This window comes from Dasypus novemcinctus, chromosome 9, assembly GCF_030445035.2.
Source record: "Dasypus novemcinctus isolate mDasNov1 chromosome 9, mDasNov1.1.hap2, whole genome shotgun sequence".
NCBI lineage: Eukaryota > Metazoa > Chordata > Mammalia > Cingulata > Dasypodidae > Dasypus > Dasypus novemcinctus.
Genome location: NC_080681.1, coordinates 118,299,926 through 118,326,360, shown reverse-complemented (window position 1 = coordinate 118,326,360; position 26,435 = coordinate 118,299,926). Strand labels below are relative to the sequence as shown.

General features: G+C 36.8%; 1 protein-coding gene across 2 annotated transcripts in view; it reads left to right on the top strand.

Moving 5' to 3' along the window:
* The window catches only part of SPEN (spen family transcriptional repressor), a 115,468-nt gene that overhangs the window by 55,487 nt on the left and 33,546 nt on the right, over positions 1–26,435 (top strand). The window contains exons 3-4 of one of the 2 annotated variants that reach the window (XM_004472159.5): positions 1,145–1,465; positions 4,617–5,093. In XM_004472159.5, the coding sequence (XP_004472216.1) occupies positions 1,145–1,465; positions 4,617–5,093 (798 nt within the window). Of the gene's footprint in view, positions 1–1,144; positions 2,727–4,616; positions 5,094–26,435 lie in introns of both variants that reach the window. The other variant, XM_071217766.1, reaches the window with a different exon arrangement.

Here is a 26,435-nt window from a genome sequence, read left to right as displayed (position 1 = left end):
TACCGTTCCTTTGTGAAAGAGGTGGTAACGTAAATCAAACCAAGGAATAGGAAAAAATAAAAGTTCTGCTTTCAGACAAAGTGTGAAAATATGATCTTGGATCACAACAAATAAGAATGCTGTGTTTAAAAGAGTTTATTGCCTGCCTTTCTAAAGCAAGTACAAAAAATATAATTACCCACTCCTAATGAAATTGCAATGTGTAGTTTCAGGTTTATTTTTAAATGTCTTTTCTTTCTTTTTCTTTCTCTTTAGGAGGTACCAGGGATTGAACCCAGGACCTCGTATATAGGAAGCAGGCACTCAACCATGAGCTGTACCCACTCTCCAATAAAAGTCGTTTAAGGCCTTTATTTATTTATTTATTTGCTTGCTTGTTTGTTTATTTATTTAGATTTGCTTTCTTTTTATCCCCCCCCCCATTGTCTGCTTTCTGTGTCCATTTGCTCTGTGTTCTTCTGTGTCCACTTGGATTCCTGTCAGCGACACTGGGATTCTTTGTCTCTTTTTGTTGTGTCATCTTGCTGCATCAGCTCTCCGTGTGTGCAGCGCCACTCCTGGGTGGGCTGCATTTTTTTTCATGCGGGGTGGCTCTCCTTACAGGGGCCCACTCCTTGCGCATGGGGCTCCCCTATGCGGGGGCCACCCTTTCGTGGCACAGCACTCCTTGCACGCCATCAGTACTGCATGTGGGCCGGCTCACCACATGGGTCAGGAGGCCCTGGGTTTGAAACCTGGACCTCCCATGTGGTGGTGGGCAGATGCTCAGTCAGTTGAGCCAAATGTGCTTCCCTAAGGCTTTTAAATTTCCTTGGTTCTATCTTAGGTTTGGTATCTTTTTTTGGAAGGTGAAAATTCCTAAAACTACTGAGTGATTCAGTTCAGCTAAGTGTTTTGGAAAGGTTAAAGGTAATTTAGTTAATATTATATTTAAGAAATGAGAGTAATATTTGCAAATGTCTAACCACATTACTGTAATTGCCTTGAGAGAGAAAAATGTGAGTGTAAAATAGAATCTAGTTTGCAATTATTCACCCTTAACATACATACAAAATGTAAATTATCTAAAGTTTTTTTTAAAAGAAAAAACTCATGCCAGAAAATTTTTGATATGCAGAAATAATGCTGACTTTATTTTTTCCAGATATGGCCGTGTGGAAAGTGTCAAAATTCTCCCCAAGAGGGGATCTGAAGGAGGAGTGGCTGCCTTTGTGGATTTTGTGGACATCAAAAGTGCACAGAAAGCTCACAACTCGGTCAACAAAATGGGAGATAGAGACCTACGCACGGATTATAATGAACCAGGCACCATTCCGAGTGCTGCTCGGGGATTGGATGATACAGTTTCCATAGCATCTCGTAGTAGAGAGGTTTCTGGGTTCAGAGGAGGTGGTGGAGGGCCTGCGTATGGCCCCCCACCATCACTTCATGCACGAGAAGGACGTTATGAGCGGAGACTTGATGGGTAAGTTAAAAGGTTTCTGTAGGCAGGTATTTTGTATTTGATATGGTGAGAAACAGAAACTCATATTTAGGGGCCCCAGATGGATTTAAAGTTTTGGGCATTCTCAATGTTTCCTATTTTGGGTTGGAAACGGAAGTGATTTCTATCCCAGTGGCTGGTATCTTATGGAATCGTAGAGGATATTTCCTGCAGCTGGTTGGATATCTAGAGTTATAAGGTGGTGGAAGATTGCCTGTGGCAGCATCATTTTTGGAGTTACCTGTCTTCTAGAATTAACGATACCTTCTCTTGGATAATGTAAGGTCTTCCTTGGATATATCCCTCCTTCCTGATGGAGTTACTTGGCTACAGCTTTTGTGGTTTTACTATATGGAATATTTTTGGAATATTAGAGCCTACAGATTCTTTTAGAAGTTGATAATCTGCTTCTCGATTTTCACTACACAAAGCTACACAAAACAAATTGGATTGTCACCAAAAAAATCTTAACAGACCATAATATTCAGCTGCTTGGATTCTACAAACAATACTCAAACCTGGAAATGTGTACTTGGGTGAAGAAGAGAGAAGGCAATGCTTGGTTTCTCCATTTTGGATCTACATATTCCCATGTTGTTGGAATTACACTTCTTCATGGAATGGGGGAAAATCGAGATGATGGACGTTCCTAAATCCTGGAATATAGCCATTCTTTTCCAATTGCTGGAATATATGGGATGTTGTGCAGTCAAGACTCCATTAGCAGAGGGAAAGAGGATTACTAGCTTGTTTCTTAAGCAAGTTGCTATCCAATTAAAGGTACTTTAGCTTTGAACACATGGTGATGATCAGTTGTGGATACAACAATCAAAATTGACTAGGCTGGATGGCTACAAAGGTGGACTGTTGGCAAGCAACTGCACATTTCTCATTTGTTGGAATTGTAGAGGATATTTCCTCTTCTGCCAGCTGCCTGATTCATACTTAGGCCTGGACATTTTTATAAATGTGGATCAATTTATAATTTTCTGCTATCTCAAGAAAGAAGTCTGGGGGTTTGAGAGTTACAATTTATCTGGGACTACTTGCTTCCAGTGGAATTATTTTGTCTGGTCACTAAGATTTTTTTTTCTTGTGGTTCATCTAAATATCATTTGACACCCTTGCCCATTAAGAAGGTGGATTACCCCTGTAAGAGGGGCCAAAATTGGGGAAGTTATGTTCACAATTCTCTCCCTAGATTTAATTGGGATTATAGGTCGTGTTTCCACACTTGGAAAAGGTTGGTATGTCCTGACCTGTGTATATTAGCCCCTCTCCTAACCCAAGTCAAACTCTCTCTTTTTTTTCCCACTAACTCTAGAAGTGTTTAGTACTAATAGATGAATCAAAGAATAGCCATTAGATTTCAGCTTTGCTAGCTCTTGTGCCTGCCTTCTGTATCTTCCTAATGGATAAGAATTTTGCATATTTTAAAAATATCAGCTGTAGCAGTAATTCTCCTAGAACTATTGCCTATTGCTTCTTTATATCATTAAGAAAAGCTTTCACTGATTTTTAACATTTGATAGGGTGCTAAATGAATTATTTATGAAATTTTCTCAAGTCTTAAAGGATACCTTGTTTAGTAGACATTGAAATATCTACCTAAATTTTAGAATTTTAGCTGATAAAAAAGGAGAAAGTTAATGAAATTTATGTAGGAAAGACACTATTTTCTTTGCCATGCCAGTTCTTTTTTTTGTAACAGCAAAATAAAAAACAGCCTAGAAAGGTGTGTTTGCTGCTAAGTGAAATGGTGCATGAAAATGAAGATTAATGGAGAGATTTTGCCATCTAGGCATATATCAAGAATATATTAGTTGCTGTAGGATTTTTGCCAAATATTCTTTAATACAGAGATTCAAATTCTGTATCTTTCATGATCCCCTAATTCCTTTTGATGCAAGATACGTCAAGAGATGAAGAGAAACCTTTTTAGGAACTTAGGCGTTAAGTTCTAGTTCCCTACAAAAGTAGAGACTGTAGGGAGTGGGTGTAGCTCAGATGTTGAACACCTGCTTCCCATGTACAAGGTCTTAGGGTCAGTCCCCTGTGCCTACTTAAAAGAAAAAAAAGGATTCTAAAATTTCTTTATAAAATTATAATTCATTTTTAATATTAGCATATAATTGCATGTGTGGAACTGTACATACAAAATTTTATAACTCTGGGTTGGCAGATAATTCACATTGTACTAAAATGTGTATTTTTAGTTAAGTTAAGCCTTTGCTAATAGCAGCTTTAAAATACCTTACAGTTCCCAACATTGCCCAATTTTATTGTAGGCAACTAAGCCTAGAGAACATATTTCCTATAACCATTAATTACATTTGTAAGCAAATTGAATCATGGGATGGACATTTTATTTTAAAAGTTATGTAGAATTTGATTGTATAGGAGATAAAATAACCTTTGTTTTTTAATTTATCTAATTTTATAGAATAGCATGTGACCCAATATTTTGATAATCCTGTGTGTGTGGTTGTTTTTTGTTTTTCTTTTTAAGATTCCTTTTTTATTAAATGTGATTGTTTGGACACAACAATTTACATAGTCTAGTCGTTTTTTTAAAATTATGAAGTCAAAAGTTAATGAGAAATTACACATTAAATTTTTTTCTCAACTTCTTTTGAAAGTGCTGTTCACCTGCTGGGACATGCACTGCAATAGGGCTTTCTTGTCTGTATTAAAATGTATCATGGAAATTTTGCCTAAAATAAGTTTGCAAAGTAAATGAAAGTTTGGTATATATTTAATCAGATGAAAGTGTAAAATACTTTCATAATAAAACAACAGTCTCTTCTTTAACCATTAAACTTAAAATAAAAAGGAGATGACGTTATATTTCTGTGTTTAAAAAAATCCCTAATTTAAAGAGCAGCAGACCTGTAGGATACTAGTTATGAAAGCCCAATGTATAATTAAAACAATGATTGTTTAGTTGTGAAAATAATTTTGAGTCAGTAAAGTGTTAAGCTTGTTAGTGTTTGTTTACTAAGTAGGTTAATGCTGTTTAGAAAATGATGAGTTGCAGAGACAGACAGTGCTGAAGTGAATGTTTGCATGACTTGTTTTCAGTTTTGCTTGCCCCTTTTTGATTGATTAAATGTTTTTCCCCTCCTCAATGCAGGACTTCAGATAACAGGGAGCGTGCTTATGAACATAGTGCCTATGGACACCATGAACGGGGGACAGGAGGATTTGATCGGACAAGACATTACGATCAGGATTACTATAGAGACCCTCGAGAGCGGACTTTACAACATGGGCTCTATTATGCTACTCGGAGTCGAAGTCCAAACCGTTTTGATGCTCATGACCCCCGATACGAACCTAGGGCTCGGGAGCAGTTTACACTGCCCAGTGTGGTACACAGGGATATCTACAGGGATGATATTACCCGGGAGGTACGAGGCAGAAGGCCAGAGCGGAATTACCAGCACAGCAGGAGTCGGTCACCACATTCATCCCAGTCTAGAAATCAGTCTCCTCAGAGACTGGCTAGCCAAGCGTCTAGACCCACAAGGTCCCCTAGCGGCAGCGGCTCTAGGAGTAGATCCTCCAGTAGTGATTCCATCAGCAGCAGCAGTAGTACCAGCAGTGACAGGTAGGTTAACAGCCTTTTGTTGTAGCAGATGAGCTGTTATAAAATACACAATTCTCAGCAATCAATGATTGGTGAAGGAATGATTTTTTAGCATGATAATTGAAAAAAAAAAAACCCTGGATCATATATGATGAATGAAAAGAAACTTTGATTATTAGCATGTGCGCATTGAATGATCCATTCTATCAAGTACCTAAAGCTGAGTGATGATTTGCAAATGCTGTTCGTCCCCCAGATGCTCAATATTAAAATTAGATTGCCAGAAAGGAAGACAAGTGGCAACTTATGCTGTGTGAAGCAAATCTTGTGAAGCTGAAAACATAGCTTCTCTTTATTGTTTTTATTACTTACATGTATAATACCAAATTATTTTTATTATTCTTATTGAAGATTTGTGAAAGCTATTTGGTTAAAAAGATGTATTGGTGAAATATATTGTTGACATTTACCATATATGATTCAATCAACTTATGAATATATATTTTAACTAATTTTAACATCAAGGTGATAGCTGGTTTATAAACTCAAGTAGAAAAACGTTCCTTAAATGTAGGTTGCAACTTTACTGTTCACTCAGACTAAGTAAACTCATTTCACTAGTTGAGAATTTTTTTATAAAGGAGTTTTATTCTAAAGATGAAAATAATAAATTGAAGGTAATCTGTTAGGATACTCAGCTTAAAAGTTAGATATATGGGTACTTAAGCCCTGTAGGCCTCAGCATTCTCATCTTTTATAGGAACTTCACGAAATTATTGTGAAGATTAAAATGAGAAATGCATGTAAAGTGCTTAGCCTGATAATTGGTACATGGTATATGAATACTGCCATCACTAGCGGTTATTACTATTTCAGATGTTGATAGTCTTTGGGCAAAGAAATTGGTTACTTTAATTTCTTCCAATTCCAATTGTTGTTATTCAACCTGTTAATCCCAGATACTCTAATTTTCAGTTTAGGTGGTGTGTGTTTTAAATTTACCCATACAAGTTCTTTGACATGATTATAATGTACAGACTAATTATTTTTCTTTTAGTACTGCCTGCTTAGAATCAATTTAAGAAAAGCAAGTGATCACATGTTTGAATGGCTCCCTTTAGGTCTACTAAATTTCTAATTCAAAATAGTAAATGGAAACATTTTATACTTTTATCTGTCTAGATACAATTTAAATATTCTGGAAGATGTGGTTTGTTGTAATGAAAAAAGCACTTAGGAAGTCAGGAGAGTTAGATTATGGCTCCGGCTTTGAAGCCTTGTGATATGGATGAAAACTCTTAATTTCTATTGATTTCATTTGGTGTACTGGTCTAGATAAATGATTGATGAAATTCATTTGAACTCTACATATGGATTATAAAATCTTGTGTCTTGCTTTCTCCTGCATAGCATTTTCTGAGATGCTCAAGTGTTAGTCATTTTCCTCAAACCTACTGCATTAAAGGGATGCCATTGCATTCAGTTGGATCAAAGTTTATCTAAAAGCCATACATTGCTATTGGCAATGTTGAAATTAGAGGAGAAACAATGATACAAGGTCTTGAGGGCAGCATTGTATTTTGGTGGTGTTATAGTGGGTTGGGATCTGCCCCACCCCCCACCCCCAGCATTGCATTGTAGGCTCAAAAGCTTGAACTCGAAGTTCTCCGATGAAATGGATGGCACAGATCCCTGCTTACATAATATAAAACAGCTGTATGCTTCTAAATATTTACAGTAAAAAAAAAATAACTGCCAGTGGGGCAGGATGCACTTAGAAAATCTACAGAGGACTAAATTACATTAAAGAAGTTGGTGAGCAAAAAGACTTTTGGTGGTTACTGTATCAAGTTTCCACTTTCACCAAAAGGTTGCAACCTGGAGGATTGGAGAGCCAAATCTGACCAGCAGGCAAATTTAGTTTGCAATTTGCATAGTGCTTTTTATTTATTTATTTATTTAATTCCCCCCGCCCTTGTTCTCAATTTTTATTATCTGCCTGCTGTCAGATCCTCCTAACAGTGTGATCTATGTATCTAAAAAAAAAAAAGATAACTAAATAAAAACTGTTCAGTCTTCTGAAAAAAAATCCTAACAATTTTTTAAAATTTTCAATTTTATCATAGTAACATATATACAACATAACATTCCCCATCTTAACCACTTTCAAATATACAATTCAATGGTGTTAGTTATATTCAATTTCGCGTTGGGACCGCTAGCACTACCTTCCATTACCAAAACTTTTCCATCACCCTCATCCATTACCAAAACTTTTCTATCAACCCAAATGGAAAAGTCTGTACCCATTAAACAGTAACTCCCCATTCCCCACCCAGAACCTCAACATTGGTGCCCTATGCTTTACTCTCTGTCACTATGAATTTTCATATTCTAGTTATTTCATAAAGTGAGACCATACAATATTTGTCCTTTTGTGCCTGACTTATTTTACTCAATATGTTTTCAGGGTTTATTTGTATTGTAGTATATATTAACTTCATTTCTCTGCCCCCTCCCCCCGCCCCAGCTCCCTTATCTGTCTACTCCTTGTTTTTGCTTGTTGTATGCTTGTTGTCTGTTTTGTTTCTTCTTTAGAAGGCAGTGGGAACCAACCTGGGACCTTCCATGTGGGAGGCAGGTGCTCAGCTGCTTGAGCCACTTCTACTCCTGAACTTCATTCCTTTTTTTATCACTGAGTAATATTGTATTGCTTGTTTATTCATTCATCTGTTGATGGACACATGGATTGTTTCCACCTTTTGGCTATTGGGAATAATGCTCCTATGACCGTTCTAGTGTAGCAGGCAAGTTCAGTTTACCTTGCCTTGTGTTTCAAAATTTAAATGATTGATAATGTTTAAAAATCTGGGGAGCCAAGGTGGCTCAAGCCATTGGGCGCCTCCCTCCCACATGGGAGGTCTCAGGTTTGGTCCTGGGTTCAGTTCCCAGTGCCTCCTAAAAAAGAATACGAGCACACAACAGACACAGAGCAGACAGCAAGTGCAAAAACAACGGGGACTGGGGCAGGGTGAGGGGGGCAGGAATAAATAAAATGAATCTTAAAAAAAAAACAACAACCCAAAACCAGGAAGTTCATCTTTTCTAAAAGCCCAGATTTCAGGCCCCTTTTGAGTTTGTTATCTCTGATTTGCACTGTGGGACCATATTTGACAAGAGAATAAGGATACTTTTTGGGAAACTTCCTTTGGGTTTGGGGTTCACTAACAGATTCTTGTTTTTTCCTCCTTTTCTTTGTCTGCAGATTCTTCGTTCTGATACAATGTTATCTATTCTTCTGAGAGGTTATAGTATATTTACTTAGGCTGTAGGTTTTCCTTCCTATTTTTCAGGACTAACAGATTCAGCCCCTAGATTTATAGATTGCGCTTAGAATGGGCTGCTTGAATCTCATATGTTAGCTTGATTGTTTCTCGTTTTATTGAAGTAGCAAATTTTGTGTAGTGACAACTTTTATATCTGTATACAAAAAGAACAGTGGGAGAACAAAGAAAGTATTGTTTTACTACTGGGGCAATCTGGGAGGTGGCATTTGGTTGGGCCAGGGAGGACTCAAGGAGAGATGACTTTTAGGCATGGCAGGGAACACTGTGGGCAGAAGGAAGAATGTTTTGGAAACAGCAAATAATTTAGAATGGCTTACCCATGCTCATGATTTTGGATTTTATTCTATATAGAGAGATGAGTCATTGAAGGATTTTAAGAAGGGAGAAAGCTTGTTGAAATCTGTGCTTTAGATTAGAATAGGTAAGGGATTCTAGTTAGGAGGCTATCTCAGCTTGGAGGAGGAAAACTGAGACAAGAGAGTGCCTGACATGGAACAGGTGGGAAAGATGTTTGTATTAAGAATCAGAGTATGCTGATTTATGGAATAATAGAGTGAATTTTTCAGTGATGTGACTGAATGATAGGTCTTTTGCTGCCCTGTGAGAACAGGACCAAGTCTTTGTATTGCCCTTCTCAGAGTACGTGTTCAATAAATATTTGAAATACATGGATATAATTATTAGTTAACACAAAGGATAAAGCATATTGATATAGTTAGCAGAAAGATTTGGCCATTGAATTGTGATTGAAGGAAGTAGAAATAAAACCCTTTGATGTTCAAGGCTTATCCATTATTCCTTGGTTTCTGCTTCTCTTGTATGTCCTTTTTTTCCTCTATAATTGTATTGACTTTAAAGTGTAGTATCTTGAGATGTGTAAATTCAGGTGAAATGTTCAATTTTCTTTTGGAAGAAGTAATTAAATTCTTTTGTTGTAATCTTTGTAATTGTGAGATCAATACATTCACAAAAGTTCTTTAAAGATATTTAAAAGTAACACATATAGTGGATAAAATACAGTTTGGTTGTATCTGTGGAAACATGTTTCTCTTCTGTCTGCATGACTGGGAAATTAATCACCCACCATCCACCTTACTGTTACAGTTTTGGTTAACAGATTCCAAGCAGTGCATTTCAAATGAGTAAACACTGGAATAATGTCAGTCTAGTTGCGAAGTACTTCTAAGTGCCATACCTACTGTTTCTGTAAAACTGTTCACAGTATTTAGCTGGCGAGAATCGGGGCTTCATGGCATAAATTTTCTGATGTACTGCCCTGTTCTGTTTTCGTCATCTCTCATGGCAATTTAACTTTTCTTTTCAACAGATATATAAATTCCACAAAAGTATTTGTTTAAAAAGCCTATGATAGATGTTGACTGTATTTTATTTTTCTAATTCCCTATCATTGGATTTTTTTTCCTATTATTTGTAAGAATTTTCTATAATACAGACTAAAGGAATTAAAGTATTTGTTGAAGTAAAGTTTGTTCATAGACTTTCCTGTTATCTTAAAATAGCTTTGACTGAGCTTTGTTTCCCAGTTGTTCACTTTGATCACAGCCAGAGATGATTGGACTGACTCCAAGGTTCGGTTCCTGAATGTGGATGGGGAAAAAGATTACATCTTTTTATTAACCCATAACTGAAATTAAGCATTGCCTTCACAGTGAAAGTAGGTAAAAAAAATGTGTTACAACTGTTTGACTTCATCTCCAGTATAAATTCACAGGCATTTTAGTTGGAAATACCTGAAAATTAGGTTTCAAATTCATTATCTTGAAATTGCGATAGTTATTAGGCTCATTGATAGGTTTTGTTCTGTAATGTGAATAAAGACATATATTACTCTATCACAAAAACTGAAAAATATTTTAATAACTATTTCAATATAATTCATTCCCTTTTTATTCCTATTTGTTTTACCTGTTTTTAAAAAGAGATTTATTTTATTTATTCATCCCCTCCTCGTTTGTGCTCACTATCTGCTCAGGAAGCACTGGAACAGAACCTGGGACCTCCCATGTGGGAGAGAGGTGCTCAATGGCTTGAGCCACCTCAGCTCCCTTGTTTGTTATGTCTTTCATTGTCTTTCCTTTCTGTGTCTCTTTTGTTGCGTCATCTTGCCACGCCTGCCCATCATTCCAGCTTGCCTTCTTCAGGAGGCCCAGGGAACCGAACCTGGCACCTCCCATGTGGTAGGCCGGAACTCAGTTGCTTGAGTCACTTCTGCTTCCCCCTCCCCCGACTTGTTTTACTTTATGCACTAAAAAAAACATTATTCTGAAAACTGGTCTATAGACAGCCAAAAAGGGGTCCCTGGAATCTTTGTAGCTGCAGTTGACTCTTGATTCTATACCCTATAAAAGTTTACTGAATGAATGGGGAAAATGGATGAAAGGATAATGGAAGGGAGTTGAGAACAGGTTACTTCCCTAAGTCTCTTTTAGGCTAACGTTAACTTTTGAGTTTACATTCAGCCATCCATTCATGAATAAATATATGGCTTTTTTTGTGCACCAAGTTTATGCAATAAGTTCTATGGCAGGTTGTACAGAGCCCCAAGAATAAAGCCAATTTGGATTAAACTTTGGCTCTAGGTAACCCAAAATAGAGTATCTACATATGCCTAATTAGGTTACCATGTATTTAAATTGCTATGCCTAGGTGTGTGTTTCCAGCTTTGTCCCATCTTCTGGTCCCTTAAAATTTCCTTTGGCTTCTGGTCTTGGCTCTTCTGAACTCCTGTGGTTTGTCTAAAGGAGAGGGTATGTCAAGTAACTACAGATCTTGTTCTTGCTAATCATAAAAATAAACATCTAGATGCAAATTTTAAAATATAGTAGTCAAAGAATTACCTGAAAATAACTAGTGGGTGACGTCTAATTATTTTTTCTCTTTGGCATTCAGAAAGCCATGTGGCCTTAAATCATACTTAGATACCTCTTTAAAGAAATTAGATTTTTAAAGCAAGTTTTCTTAAATAGATTTTAAAATTTATAATGAGTTGATTATAAAATGTATTTGAAATTTCCTCAAAATTTTGTTGTATAGGTGTTACACTATTGGAATTTCTTTTGAATTGTCATATGCTAAAAGATATATGGGAGAAGCTTGAAGACAGGAAGGAGGAGAGACAGAGGCAGTCAGACTCGCATGCTATTCCTGGGCAGGAAAACTGATAAATGAAATAGTCTTTGTGGTATTTGCTTAAAGTAACAAGGAAAGAATATAGAATTTTGAACAAGTAGACTTTTTTTCTTAAGCTATGTTAAGATACGGTATACTTTATGCCCTTTTCTTCTCCAATATATTAGCCTTTCATTAGAATAATTTACTTTATATTGAAATGGAAATGAAAAATATTTATTACTGGCAATATTATTATAAAGCTTGTCTGTATATTTCTTTAAAATTACATGATTTGAGTAAATTATATCAAAAGTCTAAAATTCTTAGCTTTAAAAAAATATTAGACAATTTTAAGGTTCTTTTACCTGAATCATGGTAAATTGTAGTTAGAATGAATTCTGGGTTTTTATGTCAAATATGGGTTCTGAAAATGAATGCAACCCTTTTAACTCAAAGTGTTTACATGGAATTCCCTAATCTAATTAACATATTTTTTTTTCTGTAAAGATCAAGTGTGCAAATCATTTTGGGAAAGATCTTGAAATTATAGGATACAGTTATCTAGGGGAAATTTTATTCAAATATCCATTTTTCTTTTTATGAAGAAGCTTTGCAGTTCATTTATTTTAATTATGAGAAATGATTTCAAGTTCATGTAGAAAAATTTTCAAAATTGCTATCATTTTGCAACCTCATGAAAGAATATGGATAAGGCTGAAAAGGTAAGAATAATCATTGTGAATGGTGGTGTTACATCTAACAGAGTGACAGAGACAGGAGTATCTTCTATTTCTCTTTTTACAGATAGCTTAAGTAGGTGTTGGGAAGAAGGAATGCTCATTTTACCTAACTATACAAATATGCTGTGATTTATATCATGTGGTGGAAGCTGCCAGTCATGGCCACAGTTTTAATAACATATATGTTAAGTAAAAGTTTCTTAAAGTATTAAAGGAATTAGTAATTAGTGATTTCAGTAGTACTAGTTCAGATTTGTGATACATTGCAGTGTTTAATCAGAAACACATTTGCCTGAATTTAAAAGTAATCTCTAAAAGGCAAAGAATTTCTGGATTCAGTTAAAAGATAAAATTTTGTTTTGTTCCATGGTGATTCCTTATCCTCAGATCTATTTTGTGGAATCAATGACAGAAGAATGTCACTACCACTAATGACAGTGCATTTTAATCTCAGAAAAAAACAAAACAATATAACTGAAATTAAATCTGACTTTGGAAGTTGGTAATTAGAAACAATGATTTTTCTTTTTCTTGACTATACTGTTTGTAGCTGCATAGGTTTGGAGTGAAAGTAGGAATTTGGTTTTATTGCATAATACCGGTCTCCCCGCCCCCCCCCCCCCTCTGACCAGTACAGTGATTCACTTAAATTGAAATGTTTTTTTTTGTTTGTTTGTGTAGAGAAGACACTTGTGCTTGGAGAGACAATGAAAATGCAAATTATACTTACCTAAAATATGTGAAAATCAATGATTAGGTTATATGTTTTCTTTTTTAGTAAAAGCAACTTTGAACATACAGAGCACTTTCAAGGAGGAACAGTAAGGGTTTAACGAAGAGGCCAAAGTCAAGGATAATAGATGTTCTTTGAAGGGATGTTTCTTAATTTATCCTTTTGCACCTTGTTTTCATTTGAAATGAAAATATTCACTTATACTTTAAACCTAAGTAAAATACCATAGGTACATTTCAAATAGCTGATTTATTTCTAGATATCAAAACTAGTCTTTGTTTTGTTATTTTGGTCTTAAGCCTTGTTTTCACTTTTTTTAGATTGTTTAAATTATCTGAAATTTGCAAAGGGGAGAATGGTCTTGCTGAAAGTGTTATGAATATAATGTATTCATTGTTCTGAACCTTTCCCCCGTATTAAAATGATGTTTCTATCTTGAATTTTACAACTGCTGTTTGTGATAGAAATCTATCACAAAAGCGTATTTGTGGTTTTTTTGGCTGAAAATGATTAAAATATACCCTCTCCTTGAAATACTGGTATATAAGTTCTTTAAAATGTTTCCTAGGAAAGGGGACTTGGCCCAGTGGTTAGGGCGTCCGTCCACCACATGGGAGGTCCACGCCCACGTGCAGTGCTGATGCGTGCAAGGAGTGCTCTGCCATGCAGGGGTGTCCCCACGTAGGGGAGCCCCACGCGGAAGGAGTGCACCCTATAAGGAGAGCCGCCCAGCACAAAAGAAAGTGCAGCCTGCCCAGGAATGGTGCAGAACACACGGAGAGCTGACACAACAAGATGACACAACAAAGAGACACAGATTCCCATGCGGCTGACAATAACAGAGCAGACAAAAGAAGACGACGCAGCAAATAGACACAGAGAACAGGCAACTGGGGCCGGGGGGATAATATAAAATAAATAAATCTTAAAAAAAAAAAGTTACTTACTTGGAGAAGGACTGGTGGAAAAGAGAACAGCAGGCATATTAGTGTGTCTGCAATCCTAGAAAATAACCATTAGACTTAAAATACACATTAGGTCTTACCTCATTTTGAGTGGCTGTCTTAAAAAAACGATTACTTTCTAAAGGAATGAGCATTTGCTCATTCTGTACTTAGTGCAAATTTGGGGGCTATTTTGGCAGCATGAAACAAATGTTTAGCAGTATGTGCTTTGGAGAAAAGTACACCCCCCAAAAAAATTTTCCCCCATTCAGTGACAGACAAATGCAGAGGTCACTGAAGAACCCACGTTTTTGAAACACATTCCTTTCTAGGTCTCTTTATGGTTTGCTTTGTTTGGTATTACGCAGTAGGTCTTCTGTCTTTGGAGGCCGTACTAGCCAGCCAAGCCTCTTTTGTGCTAAATATGGAAAATAGACAAGAGTTTGCTTTCTAATTGCTCTGGTGGGCTTGGCTCCTATTGTGGAGATCTATAAATAGATTGATTTCCTTTCTGGTTTTCCTTTTTTGTCAAGTACAGCATTTCCGTAGGGCTTTTGTGAAATGTACGTATGTCAGTTTTTGTATGGAATAAGTGGTCAGTTTTGGAAACAAGTACTAGAGTTAATCCATATTTGGTCTATATTGGGAACCCTGCTATTTAAGATGATTTGCTAAGAGAAATAAGAACAAGGGTAGATAGTGGTAGCTCTGAGAGCACAAGAGGAGAGCTCATTGTATTGTGCGCCAGCAGCCAGGGTGTCTGAATATTGTGGGGAAAGCTAGGAACTGCTTGTTTGTGATTCAAACCAGCCTAAACTGGAATCATCCAGTTTGAATTGGCTGCTTGCCACCTCCCAGAGGCTTCCTTATTCTGCCAGAGAGTTTCTGCACTGCCCTGAACAGTAGTGGGAGGTGGGGAGGGTCGGAGCAGGGAGAAGAGACTGATGGGTTTCTGCTTTGTGACTGGCTCGGTTGGTACTCACAATGCTTAGCTGTGAAGTGCCTATAACCACGGTTTGTTCCTAGGCAAGAGGTATTTTAGATATGACAAGAGTAAACACTAAAGATAAGAAACTGGCGTGAACTCTTACTTTTTTCTATTAATACCTTATGCACTTTAGAAGTCAGGACTTGAAAAACTACTTATGCTCTGTCACTGCTTGGGCACATCACATCTGGCAATATAGAATTTATTACTAATGTCCTCAGGAACTTTCCTTTTAATTAAGAGTTTGTTAGTCTGTATGAAGTAAAGAACTTTCTCCTTTACCTCTTTTCGTTCTTTCAATTTGGTTGTACTGGAGTTTATTTTGGTTGATTGTTAGGTGGAAGGAATGGAAATAGGTTTTGGGGTAAAGTTGTGACTTGATTTCTTGGGTTTTCAATGAACTTTGATGTAAATTTTTTTCTTTAAAAAAACCGCCTAAAATACTTTAAAAAAGCAATTCAGCAGGTAAAAATTCTAAGCAATTTTAAAATTAAAAACCCCACACCATATTGTATTTGACTTGGAAGCAAACTATGTAAATCGTAAAAAAAAAAATAAATAAAAACAAAGCAGTATTATGTTTGAATTGCAAATTTTTAGTGTCATGGCTAAGTTGTGAATAAAGAACCTCTTTCTCAGCTTGCCTTTTTGAGAAATAAGGGAGTTAAATGATTAAGCATGGCTTAACTTCTGATCAGAGAATACCCAGATGTTACTAAGAAATATTAGTGTAAAGCCACAAATAAAGGAGTAAATTTACTTTTGTCTTACTGGATGCCAGGGCTCTTACAGAAAATGTAAATTTCCGTACTTCTGCTTATGTTTTCAACTTTTAGAATGAGTTTGAAACCTCTAGCTAGTCATTTTTAGTTATGGTTACAGTTTCCTCAATGCAGTTTTGTTGGTCTTGTTGTTTTATCCTTTTTGGGTTGTTTTCACTTGAAGACTCTTCTATGATTAATTTTAAAGTACAGTTTCACCTTATTGGAACAAAGGATCATCCATGCGTAGAAATAAAGGAAAATAAGAGGTATTTTCATTTAAAAATATTGTTACCATTTCTTGAAGTTCAGAATTAACCAAGATTGCATTTCAAGCATTTTCTCCCTGATTTGTTTAAAAAAAAAGATGTGTGGCCTTTAGAATACAGAGATCTTGTAATTGCCTTTATCTAATAGTTTTGTGTTGTTTCTTCTGTGAGAAAATGGGAAGAGTACTTTCTCAAATTGTTAGTCATTCAGGAAGTTAAATGTTACTAGAGTTTATTGCTGTTAGAAATTGTGTTATATAAAATCACCTCTGTAGAACACCTTCCTAAACCTCACTGCACAATAAATACGTAGATAAAATAGTGAAATATATTTCAAATTTATTTTGTAAAATAGGGTTTGATTTCTCCTAAGAATCTGAAACTCTAATTGGTATACTCAAAACTTTCTTGGGTATAGAAGAGGATGAAATAGAAATACATGTCAAGATGAGGGTAGTAAAACATTCTTAGTAGGTAGAACATTATATGTAATTCAGTAAAGCAGGGATGGACAGTTTAAGAATTTGGCGTGGTTAGTAACCATCTGACTTTTTCTTAATGCCATAAAATTGAAAACTTTTTTTCCCCCACTGGCCTGAATTTTTGGTATAGTTCACCTTGCACTGAACAAAGGGTGAGTTTCTTTTTTTTCCCTTCAGTCATCAACAAAAAAATAGTTTTAAAAGTTTACGAAGTGATAAGCACCCTGAAACTGAATTCTACTTTTTCAATTCTATTCCTTTCTGCTTTTTAAAGTAGAAATTTACCCTTTATGGAATCATTTAAAAGATGATATACTGGTTATTGGGGAAGTTTTTTTTTGTTTTAGAACTATATTGTCCAATACTGTAACCACTAGACATATGTGGCTGTTGAATACTTGAAACGTGTGTCTTGTCTGTATACCAGACTGATCCAAACGGCAACATGAATGGACCTCAAAAAACAGGTTAAGCAAAAGAAGCCAGTACCAAATAACTACATACTGTATGATTCCATTTCTATGAAATATCTAAAATAGATGAATATAGAGAGACAAAAAGTAGATTCCTGATTGCCTAGAACTAGGGACTCTAGGGGAGAAATAATTTCCTTATCTTTTTTTTTTAAGATTCATTTTTTTATCCCCCACCCGCCTTGTCTGCTCTCTGTGTCCATTCGCTGTGTGTTCTTCAGTGACTGCTTCTATCCTTATCAGCGACACCGGGAATCTGTGTTTCTTTTTGTTGTGTCATCGTGTGTCAGCTCTCGGTGTGTGCGGCACCATTCTTGGGCAGGCTGCACTTTCTTTCGCGCTGGGCGGCTCTCCTTACAGGGCGCCCTCCTTGCGTGTGGGGCTCCCCTATGCCGGGGACACCCCTACGCGGCACAGCACTCCTTGCGTGCATCAGCACTGTGCTTGGGCCAGCTGCACACATGTCAAGAAGACCCAGGGTTTGAACCCCTGACCTCCCATGTGGTAAGCAGACGCCCCATCCATTGAGCCAAGTCTGCGTCCCCCAACTTTATTCTTAAGCTCATGACCCTCCATCTTCAAAGACAACAATGTTAGTCCAAATACTCAAGCCACTTCTCTGACCTAATTGTTCACTTTTAAACAGGTGAATTTTATGCTATGAAATTACATCTCAGAATTGTTTAAAAAAATATATACCCAGAATTTCAGAACTTAGTATAGTAATAACTTTTATATTGACTACATTTTAAAATGATAATATTTTGGTGTATTGGGTTAAATATATATGCTATATTGTTAAAATTAATTACATCTGTTTCTTTTTATTTTATTTTTATTTTTATTTTTTTGAGATAACAGGGGTCAGGGATTGAACCCGGGACCTCATATGTGGGAAACTGGTGCTCAACCATTGAGCCACATCGGCTTCTCCGAGTTGGCTTCCTTGTTTGTTCCGCTTGTTTGTCTCTGTGTTTTTAGGAAGCACTGGGGACTAAACCCAGAACCTCCCATGTGGGAGGCAGGTACCCAACTGCTTAAGCCACATCTGCTCTATATTTTTTAATGTGGCTACTTAAAAATTCAAAATTAACTTGTGGCTTATATTACATTTCTCTTGGATAGTACTGTTCTAGAAGCAAGCTTTATCAGGCTATAATATCACAAAGTAACTTGTGCATCCAATGTAATGCTTTTCATTTTGTTTAAGGATGAGCAGAATCCTTTTGTTTTGTTTTGTTTTTAAATTCCCAGATCATTCTATTCTCTTTGAATTTATGGCTTAATGAAAACACTCCTGGGGAGTCCAAGGCCTAAAATATAAATGAAACTACTTCCAGATTCCATCTGTAACAGATTTGTTGTTGATCAGGCTAGAAAGTGTAGTTGTTTCCTGGGTGTCCAAGGGAATTGTCAACTGTTGAAAAAAACTTTTAATATCTATACTCTCACAAAATAGTTTAGTCTACCAAGGAGAATAAATCATCTTAACCAGGTTTTTTTTGTTTGTTTCTTCCCTCTTAATTTAAAAAAGAACCTTAATTCTGAAGGTGATTTTTAAGTGATGGCTAATCTCTGATAATGATTGAAAATGTGTTTAATGTACAGTGCAATTCTAATGTTGAAATTGGAACAAGACAAGTATTTAATAGACATCCACATTGCTTGTACACTTGATTTATATAATGAAAACTGAAAAGTCCTGTGATCATTTGAATGCTACTTTACTTTCCCTAGGTGGGGGAGGGGGACCGATGACCCTCCTAAATGTGTGTGGTGGTGATTGGAGCCATTTTTACTGTAGCTTGGTGTCTACACTGGAAGAAACTGCAGAGAAGTTATGTTTAAACAGACCCATTTTAGTCTGGGATTTCTTACTGAGTAATTTGTAGTCATGAACAAACAATAGATGGCTTAATCTTCCTGATGGGAAATGTTAGGTACCCTTCTAACCCCTTGTCACTTGAACTGCCCTAACAGTTCAGAAATGGGAAATAGCAAATGTCTTTTTTAAAATTTTACTTTGGATTGGAAGTGGACATAATTAGCACCAAAGTTAAACTGGAAAAAGGCATAACCTCAAATTCAAATTTTTACATGTGGGTTTAGTAAGAGTTACAGCAGTTCTATATAACCACTTGGAATAAAAAAACAACACAAGTTGTAAGTTCAGTTTCACTTAATCCATATGATTTCTTATTTTATTATACCTTTTAAAACATTTTAATTGTTCATACAAGAAATATATCTGATTTTATTTACTGTGTGGTTAAGGAATGAGAAAATCCTGGTATACCATAATTTACATTTTGGATTTTCCCATCAGTTTGTCCCTTGAATAAGGCATACCTTGGATGTTCTAAAGACTTTGCTGCTATGCAAAAGGGTTTCTTCTTCCTTTGGTAGATAGTTCTATCTGATTATTACTTTCAGGGATATTTGATTACTTTCAACATGTTTGATGCTTTTTGTTTTGATTTACTTTAGCACTGGATTTTCGAAGTCTTTAGGGATTGCCAAGAATGTAATGACTTTGCATTCCAGGCTTTTTGACCCTAGAGTACATAATATATGTATTAGAGAAGTGAGCTTACAAAACAGTCATGTACGACATCACTCCTCCACCAACACCTTGTTGAGGAACATTTGTTACAGATTATGAAATGAAGTCAAGAGTACTTTTTAGTTTAAATTCCAAGGTGGTTTTGGCTTCCGAGAGAAGTTGGTTTTTTTTTTTTAATCCACTCACTGTGAATTTTGTACTTAATATATGTCTGTAGCAGAATCTAATCACATATGTCTGACCAAAAAAATCTGAACATAAAATGGTAAACACTTTGTGACTGGATCTCTGCTAATTCATCATTTTATAATTTTTAAAACGAACTAGGGAATTTTAGAGCCCAATAAAGTCCACCAGAAAATAAAGGTCGCATAATTCTTAGTGACAGATTAATAAGAGCATATCTTCTATTTATTTGTTTGTTTTATTTTTAAGGAGGTACTGGCACTGGGGATTTGTCACGTCCGTTCCCTCAGCCCCAAGGTACTGGGGCCGGGGATTACACCCTGGACCTTGTATGCGGAGCAGCACTCAACCACCCAGCCACATTGACTCCCCCTGAGTTTTTTTTTTTTGGTTTTTCTTGTTTTTGTTTTTTGTTTTTTTTTTTAGAAGGCACTGGGGACCAAACCTCAGACCTCCCATGTGGGAAGCAGGTGCTCAACCGCCTGAGCCACATCTGCCTCCCCTCTTTTTATTTTTAAAGTTTTAATTCTAGTAACATATATACAGCCTAAAATTTCCCCTTTTAACCACATTCAAATATATAATTTAGTGCTGTTAATTACATCTATAATGTGCTACCATCATCATATCTTTTCATTTTTGCTATTGTTAGTACAGTAGGATTTGAAACCACATATTGTGTTTTTTTAAAAACTTTATTTCAACTTCAAAAAATAAAATCATATTTTTTTAATGCCAAACATATAAGGCTAAAGCCTCAATATTTTTGTAAGCTTTGATTATCTAGCAGGTCGTCCTATTGATTAACATATTCCTTTTTAACTCTTTATACAAAGACAGCAATATATTTAAAAATATTTAGTGCAGCTGTAATTGCATCCTAAAGAGTTACCTTTTGGGAGCAGGGTAACCACATACCATTTTTAAGCTTAGTTTTTAATAGCATTTTCTGTTAAAGTGAGGCACTTTAAAAATTAGTCTTTTAATGAAAGATTTTGGTGTTTTTTTTTCTCTCCTGTGTGCAAAATACTAGACTTGAGAGTGGGGAGAGAAATAAAACCAATTATTTTTAATTAGTGTGTTTGATTTTACTATCACTTTTTAAAAATAACCACGAACACTTAACCCATGTAAATCGATCTTACCTGGTAGGTGGAGTAGTCAGTACCTGTTTAGACATGCTTGATATTTATAAATACTCAGATTTGAAATCTAGATGGAATCTAGCTTAGAAGAATTTAAGAAACGTTAATTCCTGAGACCTAGAATTTCTACTATACTCAGAAATCCTTAGGAAATAAATTACTAATTTTTTACATCAACAATAGAACCTGATTGTGTTAAGAAGGAAAATGACTGTTGGTGATAGGTTATGATTCTCTTTGTTTCTGTCTCTAGATTTTCTAATAAGAGAAGGCTTTGCTTTTATGCCAGTTTCATTCTGCTAATTGAGTTAATCTCATTTTCTTATCAGATTTTTTCCCATTTGAAATGCTTGTAGACAGGTTTTAGAGCCCTTGATTCAGCAGAGCTTTATTGACAAAAAGTGGCAGGTAGGTAGCCTGTAATATTGACCAGTTTGGAATTTCTCAGTATTTTTCTAAGAAACAGAGAAGTACCACTCACTTTGTATCTTCTTAAATTGTCATTAATTTTTAAAGCAAAATTTAAATGTCCTAAAATTTACAAAGCAAAATATTTCATTTATCTCTATGTAAAACAGAAATTTTGCTAATTTCTTCTCAGTATGGAACTTTTTATTCATTCGTTCGTTCGTCTACCTACCTACCTACTACCTACCTACCTATCTCCCCTTCTCCCTTCCCCCACCCCCACCCCAGTTGTCTGTTCTCTGTGTCTATTTCCTGCGTCTTCTTTGTCCGCTTCTGTTGTTGTCAGTGGCATGGGAATCTGTGTTTCTTTTTGTTGCGTCATCTTGTTGTGTCAGCTCTCCGTGTGTACGGCGCTATTCCTGGGCAGGCTGAACTTTCTTTGGCGCTGGGCAGCTCTCCTTACGGAGTGCGCTCCTTGCACATGGGGCTCCCCTGTGGGGGACACCCCTGTGTGGCACAGCACTCCTTGCGCGTATCAGCACTGTGCATGGGCCAGCTCCACATGGGACAAGGAGGCCCTGGGTTTGAACCATGGATCTCTCATGTGGTAGACGGACGCCCTAACCACTGGGCCAAGTCCACTTCCCTCAAAGTGGAACTTTGGTATGAAAAATCTATTTATTATAGTAAACGACTGCCTTAAATGGTTGAGGGTGAAGAAAGCTATTTTAATGTAGACAGAATAGTGTGAAACCATACTGTACAAGGGGTATCAATATTGTATGCTTCACTCATTAATTGTTTAAAAATTATATAATAGTTTTATCTAAAAGTGCCTTGACCTTGGTATTAACAGGGTGAAGGACAAATTGTGAAAAGCTATTTGTGGGGCATGGATGTAGCTCGGTGGTTAAGTGTCCCTGCTTCCCATGTATGAGGTACTGGGTTCAATCCCCGATACTTCCTTAAGAAAAAAAAAAACTATTTGCAGTTTCCTTTTTATCATCTGTTTTCCAAATTCCAGTGACACCAAGTTTTTTCGGATCCCGGCCCAGCTCAGATTCCCCTTTAGTAATCTTAATTTCCAGAAGTTGACTTTTTTTCTTTCCTCTTTTTTTGTGTTTTTCTTTCCTCTAATTCTGGAAATTATTCAAAGACTTTTTTGAAATAGTACATTAGTAGTGAGGAAGACTAGGTCACTTTAAGGATCCCATATTTGAATTATAGTTTAAAATTACCATATGGAATTTTCAAAATAAGGGAAAGCAGTCCCAGAAATAATGCTGGCCAGAGTTTCTCCACCTTTGCACTATTTACATTTGGGCCAGATAATTCTTTATTGTAAGGCTGTCCTGTGCACTGTAGGATGTTTAGTAGCATCCCTGGCCTCTACCCACTAGATGCCACTAGCATCCCTGCCGCTCTCTTGGGGCAACCCTAGAATGTCTCCAGACTTTGCCACATGTCCCTTGGTAGGGCAAAATTGTCTTCAGTTGAGACTCACTGATACAGGTAGGTATTCACTATAGGATTGGTGAATGTAATCAAATAGCAGATCCAACGACTCTGGACTTTGGTAAACATTTAAATTTTTATTTTATTTTATTTTATTTTAATTTATTTTATTTTTTAAGGAGGCACTGGGGATCGAACCCAGAACCTTCCACACATGAAGCAGGCACTCAACCACTGAGCTGCACCTGTTCCACATAAAACATTTCTTGGTGTGTGTTTTGTGCTCCTGCTTTCATCCCAGAAAATATTTATTTCTTAAAATCATCTTCCACAGAGTTCTAGATATCAGGATCCATAAAGTGCTTTTGTTTTTATAGATAATCAGTGGTTTTTCAGTCAGGTTATTAATATGGTAGTTAATTCTTAGAACCTTAGAACAGCTGTTATTGTAATGAAATATCAAACAAGAAAAAAAAACTTGGTATTTTGCAATTAAGCAATATTTTATCAGAAATTTCCATTATACTCTTAGATGCTAAGTTTATTTAGTGCCTTCATTTTACTGAGCTTCATTTTCCTAGGCATTAATCTCAATCATTTGTGCAATTCAAATCAGTAATTTCTTTGAGACATAGCCATTATATATTTGGTACCATACTAGGTTCTGTTTACAAAGAGGAATCTAGTATTGGATTTTAAAGCAGGCTGGTGAATGAGTAATTATAAGAAAGTGATAGGATATGAGAATTTTTCAGTGAGAGTCCTAAGAGCACATAGCTAAGGAGTCAGTTAATTCTATAGGATGGGGTGGGGATGTCAGGAACAACTACTGAGCAGGAGGTTAGCATTAGAGCTAACCCTTTTGAAGGCAGGCAAGGAGGGAAAGGATGGTTTCTTCAACAAGCATGGGTATGGACAGAAGCATATATGCATGCTAGGCAGAGTGATAAGCACTGTATATTATGGACTCCTTAACTCTCCTTACAGCAGTCCCTCCCAAGTAGCAGATATTGCCACCATTTACACACCAGAAAATTAAGGATTAGAGAGGAAGTAATTTAACAAAGTACTCATATAAGAAAAGAAGTCTAGGGAAGCAGATTTGGCTCAATCTTGATAGAGCATCTGCCTACCATATAGGAGGTCCAGGGTTCAAACCCAGGGCCTCCTGACCCATGTGGTGAGCTGGCCCACGCGCAGTGCTGATGTGCGCAAGGAGTGCCATGCCATGCAGGGGTGTCTGCTGCTTAGGGGAGCTCCTCGTGCAGGGAGTGGTGTGTCCTGCAAGGAGAGCTGCCCTGTGAAAAAAGCACAGCCCACTCAGGAGTGGCGCCCCACACATAGAGAACTGACGCAGCAAGATGACGCAACAAAAAAAGAGACACAGATTCCCGGTACCACTGACAAAAATACAAGCGGACACAGAAGAATACACAGTGAATGGACACTGAGAACAGACAACAGGGGCGAGGGGAAAGAGAAAAAAAAAAAAAGAAGGTGTCCATGAGTAGAAACTGGTACAATACTCCGATGTAGATAGATCATCAGGGGGTTAAGTTTGGGAGTTCCTAGAAGGGAATGAACAGGAGTGGCTAGAAAATTAGTTTGGGACCAAGTTGTAGAGAGCCATGGCTACCTCATTAAGGAATGTGGCTTTATCCTATAGACATTTAGGAGCTATCAGGGATGAAAGATAGGCTGTAGAGCTAGAAGGGACCTTCAAAGTCATAAGGTCCATTATGGTAGGAAAATTGAAGTTTAGAGAAGCAAAATAACTTCCTTTCTAGGCCACACAGTTGAGTATTTTCTTCCTGTTTTGTTTATTTTGGATAATATATACTCATATTTGCCACATTAGAAATCGAAGTTTTTAAATGAGTAATTCATTTAACATAAATATTTTCTAAAATAAAAAAAATAGAAGTGGCATTGTTCTACCTTTTTTGCAAAGCTCTTTTTTTTAAATTTTTTTTTAAGGTTTTATTTATTTCTCTCCCCTCTCCCTCTGCCCCCCCACCCACGGTGTTGGCTTTTTCTGTCCATTTGCTGTGTGTTCTTCTGTGTCCACTTGCATTCTTGTCAGGTAGCACCAGGAATCTGTGTCTCTCTTTGTTGCGTCATCTTGCTGCGTCAGCTCTCCGTGTGTGCGGCACCACTCGTGGGTGAGCTGGGCTTTTTTCACATGGGGTGGCTCTCCTTGTGGGGCGCACTCCTTGTGCGTGAGGCATCCCTACACGGGGGACACCCCTGTGTGACACGGCACTCCTTGTGCGTGGCAGCACTGTGTGTGGACCAACTCACCACACGGGCGAAGAGGCCCTACGTACTGAACCCTGGACCTCCTATATGGCATTTTATCAGTTGAGCCACATCCGCTTCCCTGCAAAGCTCTTTAATGTCTGGTTTAATAAATGACACCTAGACTTTCATATTTACATCTGCACTGAAACTGAAATTATATGTTGTTTTGTCTCAAATATATAGAGAAAATTCAGCATCACACAGATAATGTAGTTGAGTTAGAGAGGACCTAATAGACGCTCAGAAGTCTTCATACCATACTTAGCACTAACTGCTGCACCAAAAGGTACAATTTTCTTGAAAATTTAGGCTTGTGAAAAATAGGAAATATTGCCTGCTGTGGTGGTGCATTCAGTTCAAAGACCACAGAAATTAGACTTTTTCCCATTGTTTAAGGAAAAGTGAGGACTTTTTTTTTTAAAGATTTATTTTATTTCTCCCCCTTCCCCATTGTTTGTGCTTGCTGTCTGCACTTTCTGTCTGTTCATTGTGTGCTCTCTATGTCTGCTAAATTTTTTTTTTACAAGGCACCAGGAACCAAACTCAGAACCTCCCATTGAGGGAGAGGGATCCAATCACTTGAGCCACCTCCACTCCCTGCTTGTTGAGTCTCTCATTGTGTTTCCTTATTGCATCAACTTGCTGCATCAGCCTATCACGTCAGCTTGCTGTCTTGCTTGTCTTCTTTAGGAGACACCAGAAAGCGATCCCAGGATGGTAGGCAGGCACCCAGCTGCTTGAGCCACATCTCCTTCCTCTTTGTACATTTGTTTTATGGAGGTTTTTTTTTTTTTTCCTGTTTTTAAGTGGAGACATTTTGAATTGCCTAAAACCTGATGGAAAGTCGGTGTTTTGCACAGCTTTCCTCTTAACCCAAGCCTATGTATCGATTATATAAAGGGGGAAAAATTATTAGCTACCTAATAGAATGGAAAAGGACATTGTTAAAAAATTTTCACTTGCAGTTAAGCCTGCTTTTTAACACATGGGCCCTCTAACTTTTAATTGCAGAGTTTTATAGTTAACTTTTCTAATCTGCCTTTATGCCAGAGTTTTGTTTCCCAACTTTATTTGGTTCAGTGTTTTTTAATCTTCCAGTTCTTACAAACCAGCATAGATGCATATTTACTGTAATCAAACATGTACAAATAAAATACTGATAAAGAATGTAGAAGTCAGTCACTGGATATCACCTTCTTGTGAACAAATATAGCCCTTGAGTCATCTTAAAAATAGTTTACTCACTGTCTTGACATTTTCATTGTTGAGTCAAATGCTCACTGTGGTTGTGTATATAAAATGACTGTAGAAACAGGATGGTTCATTATTCTCACACCATGATTTGGTTTAAGAGAATGCTGGCATCCCTTATTCTGTTTGCTTGTTAAGAATTGTTATTTAATTGGTTGCTTATTCCTGTATTTCTCTATTATGGA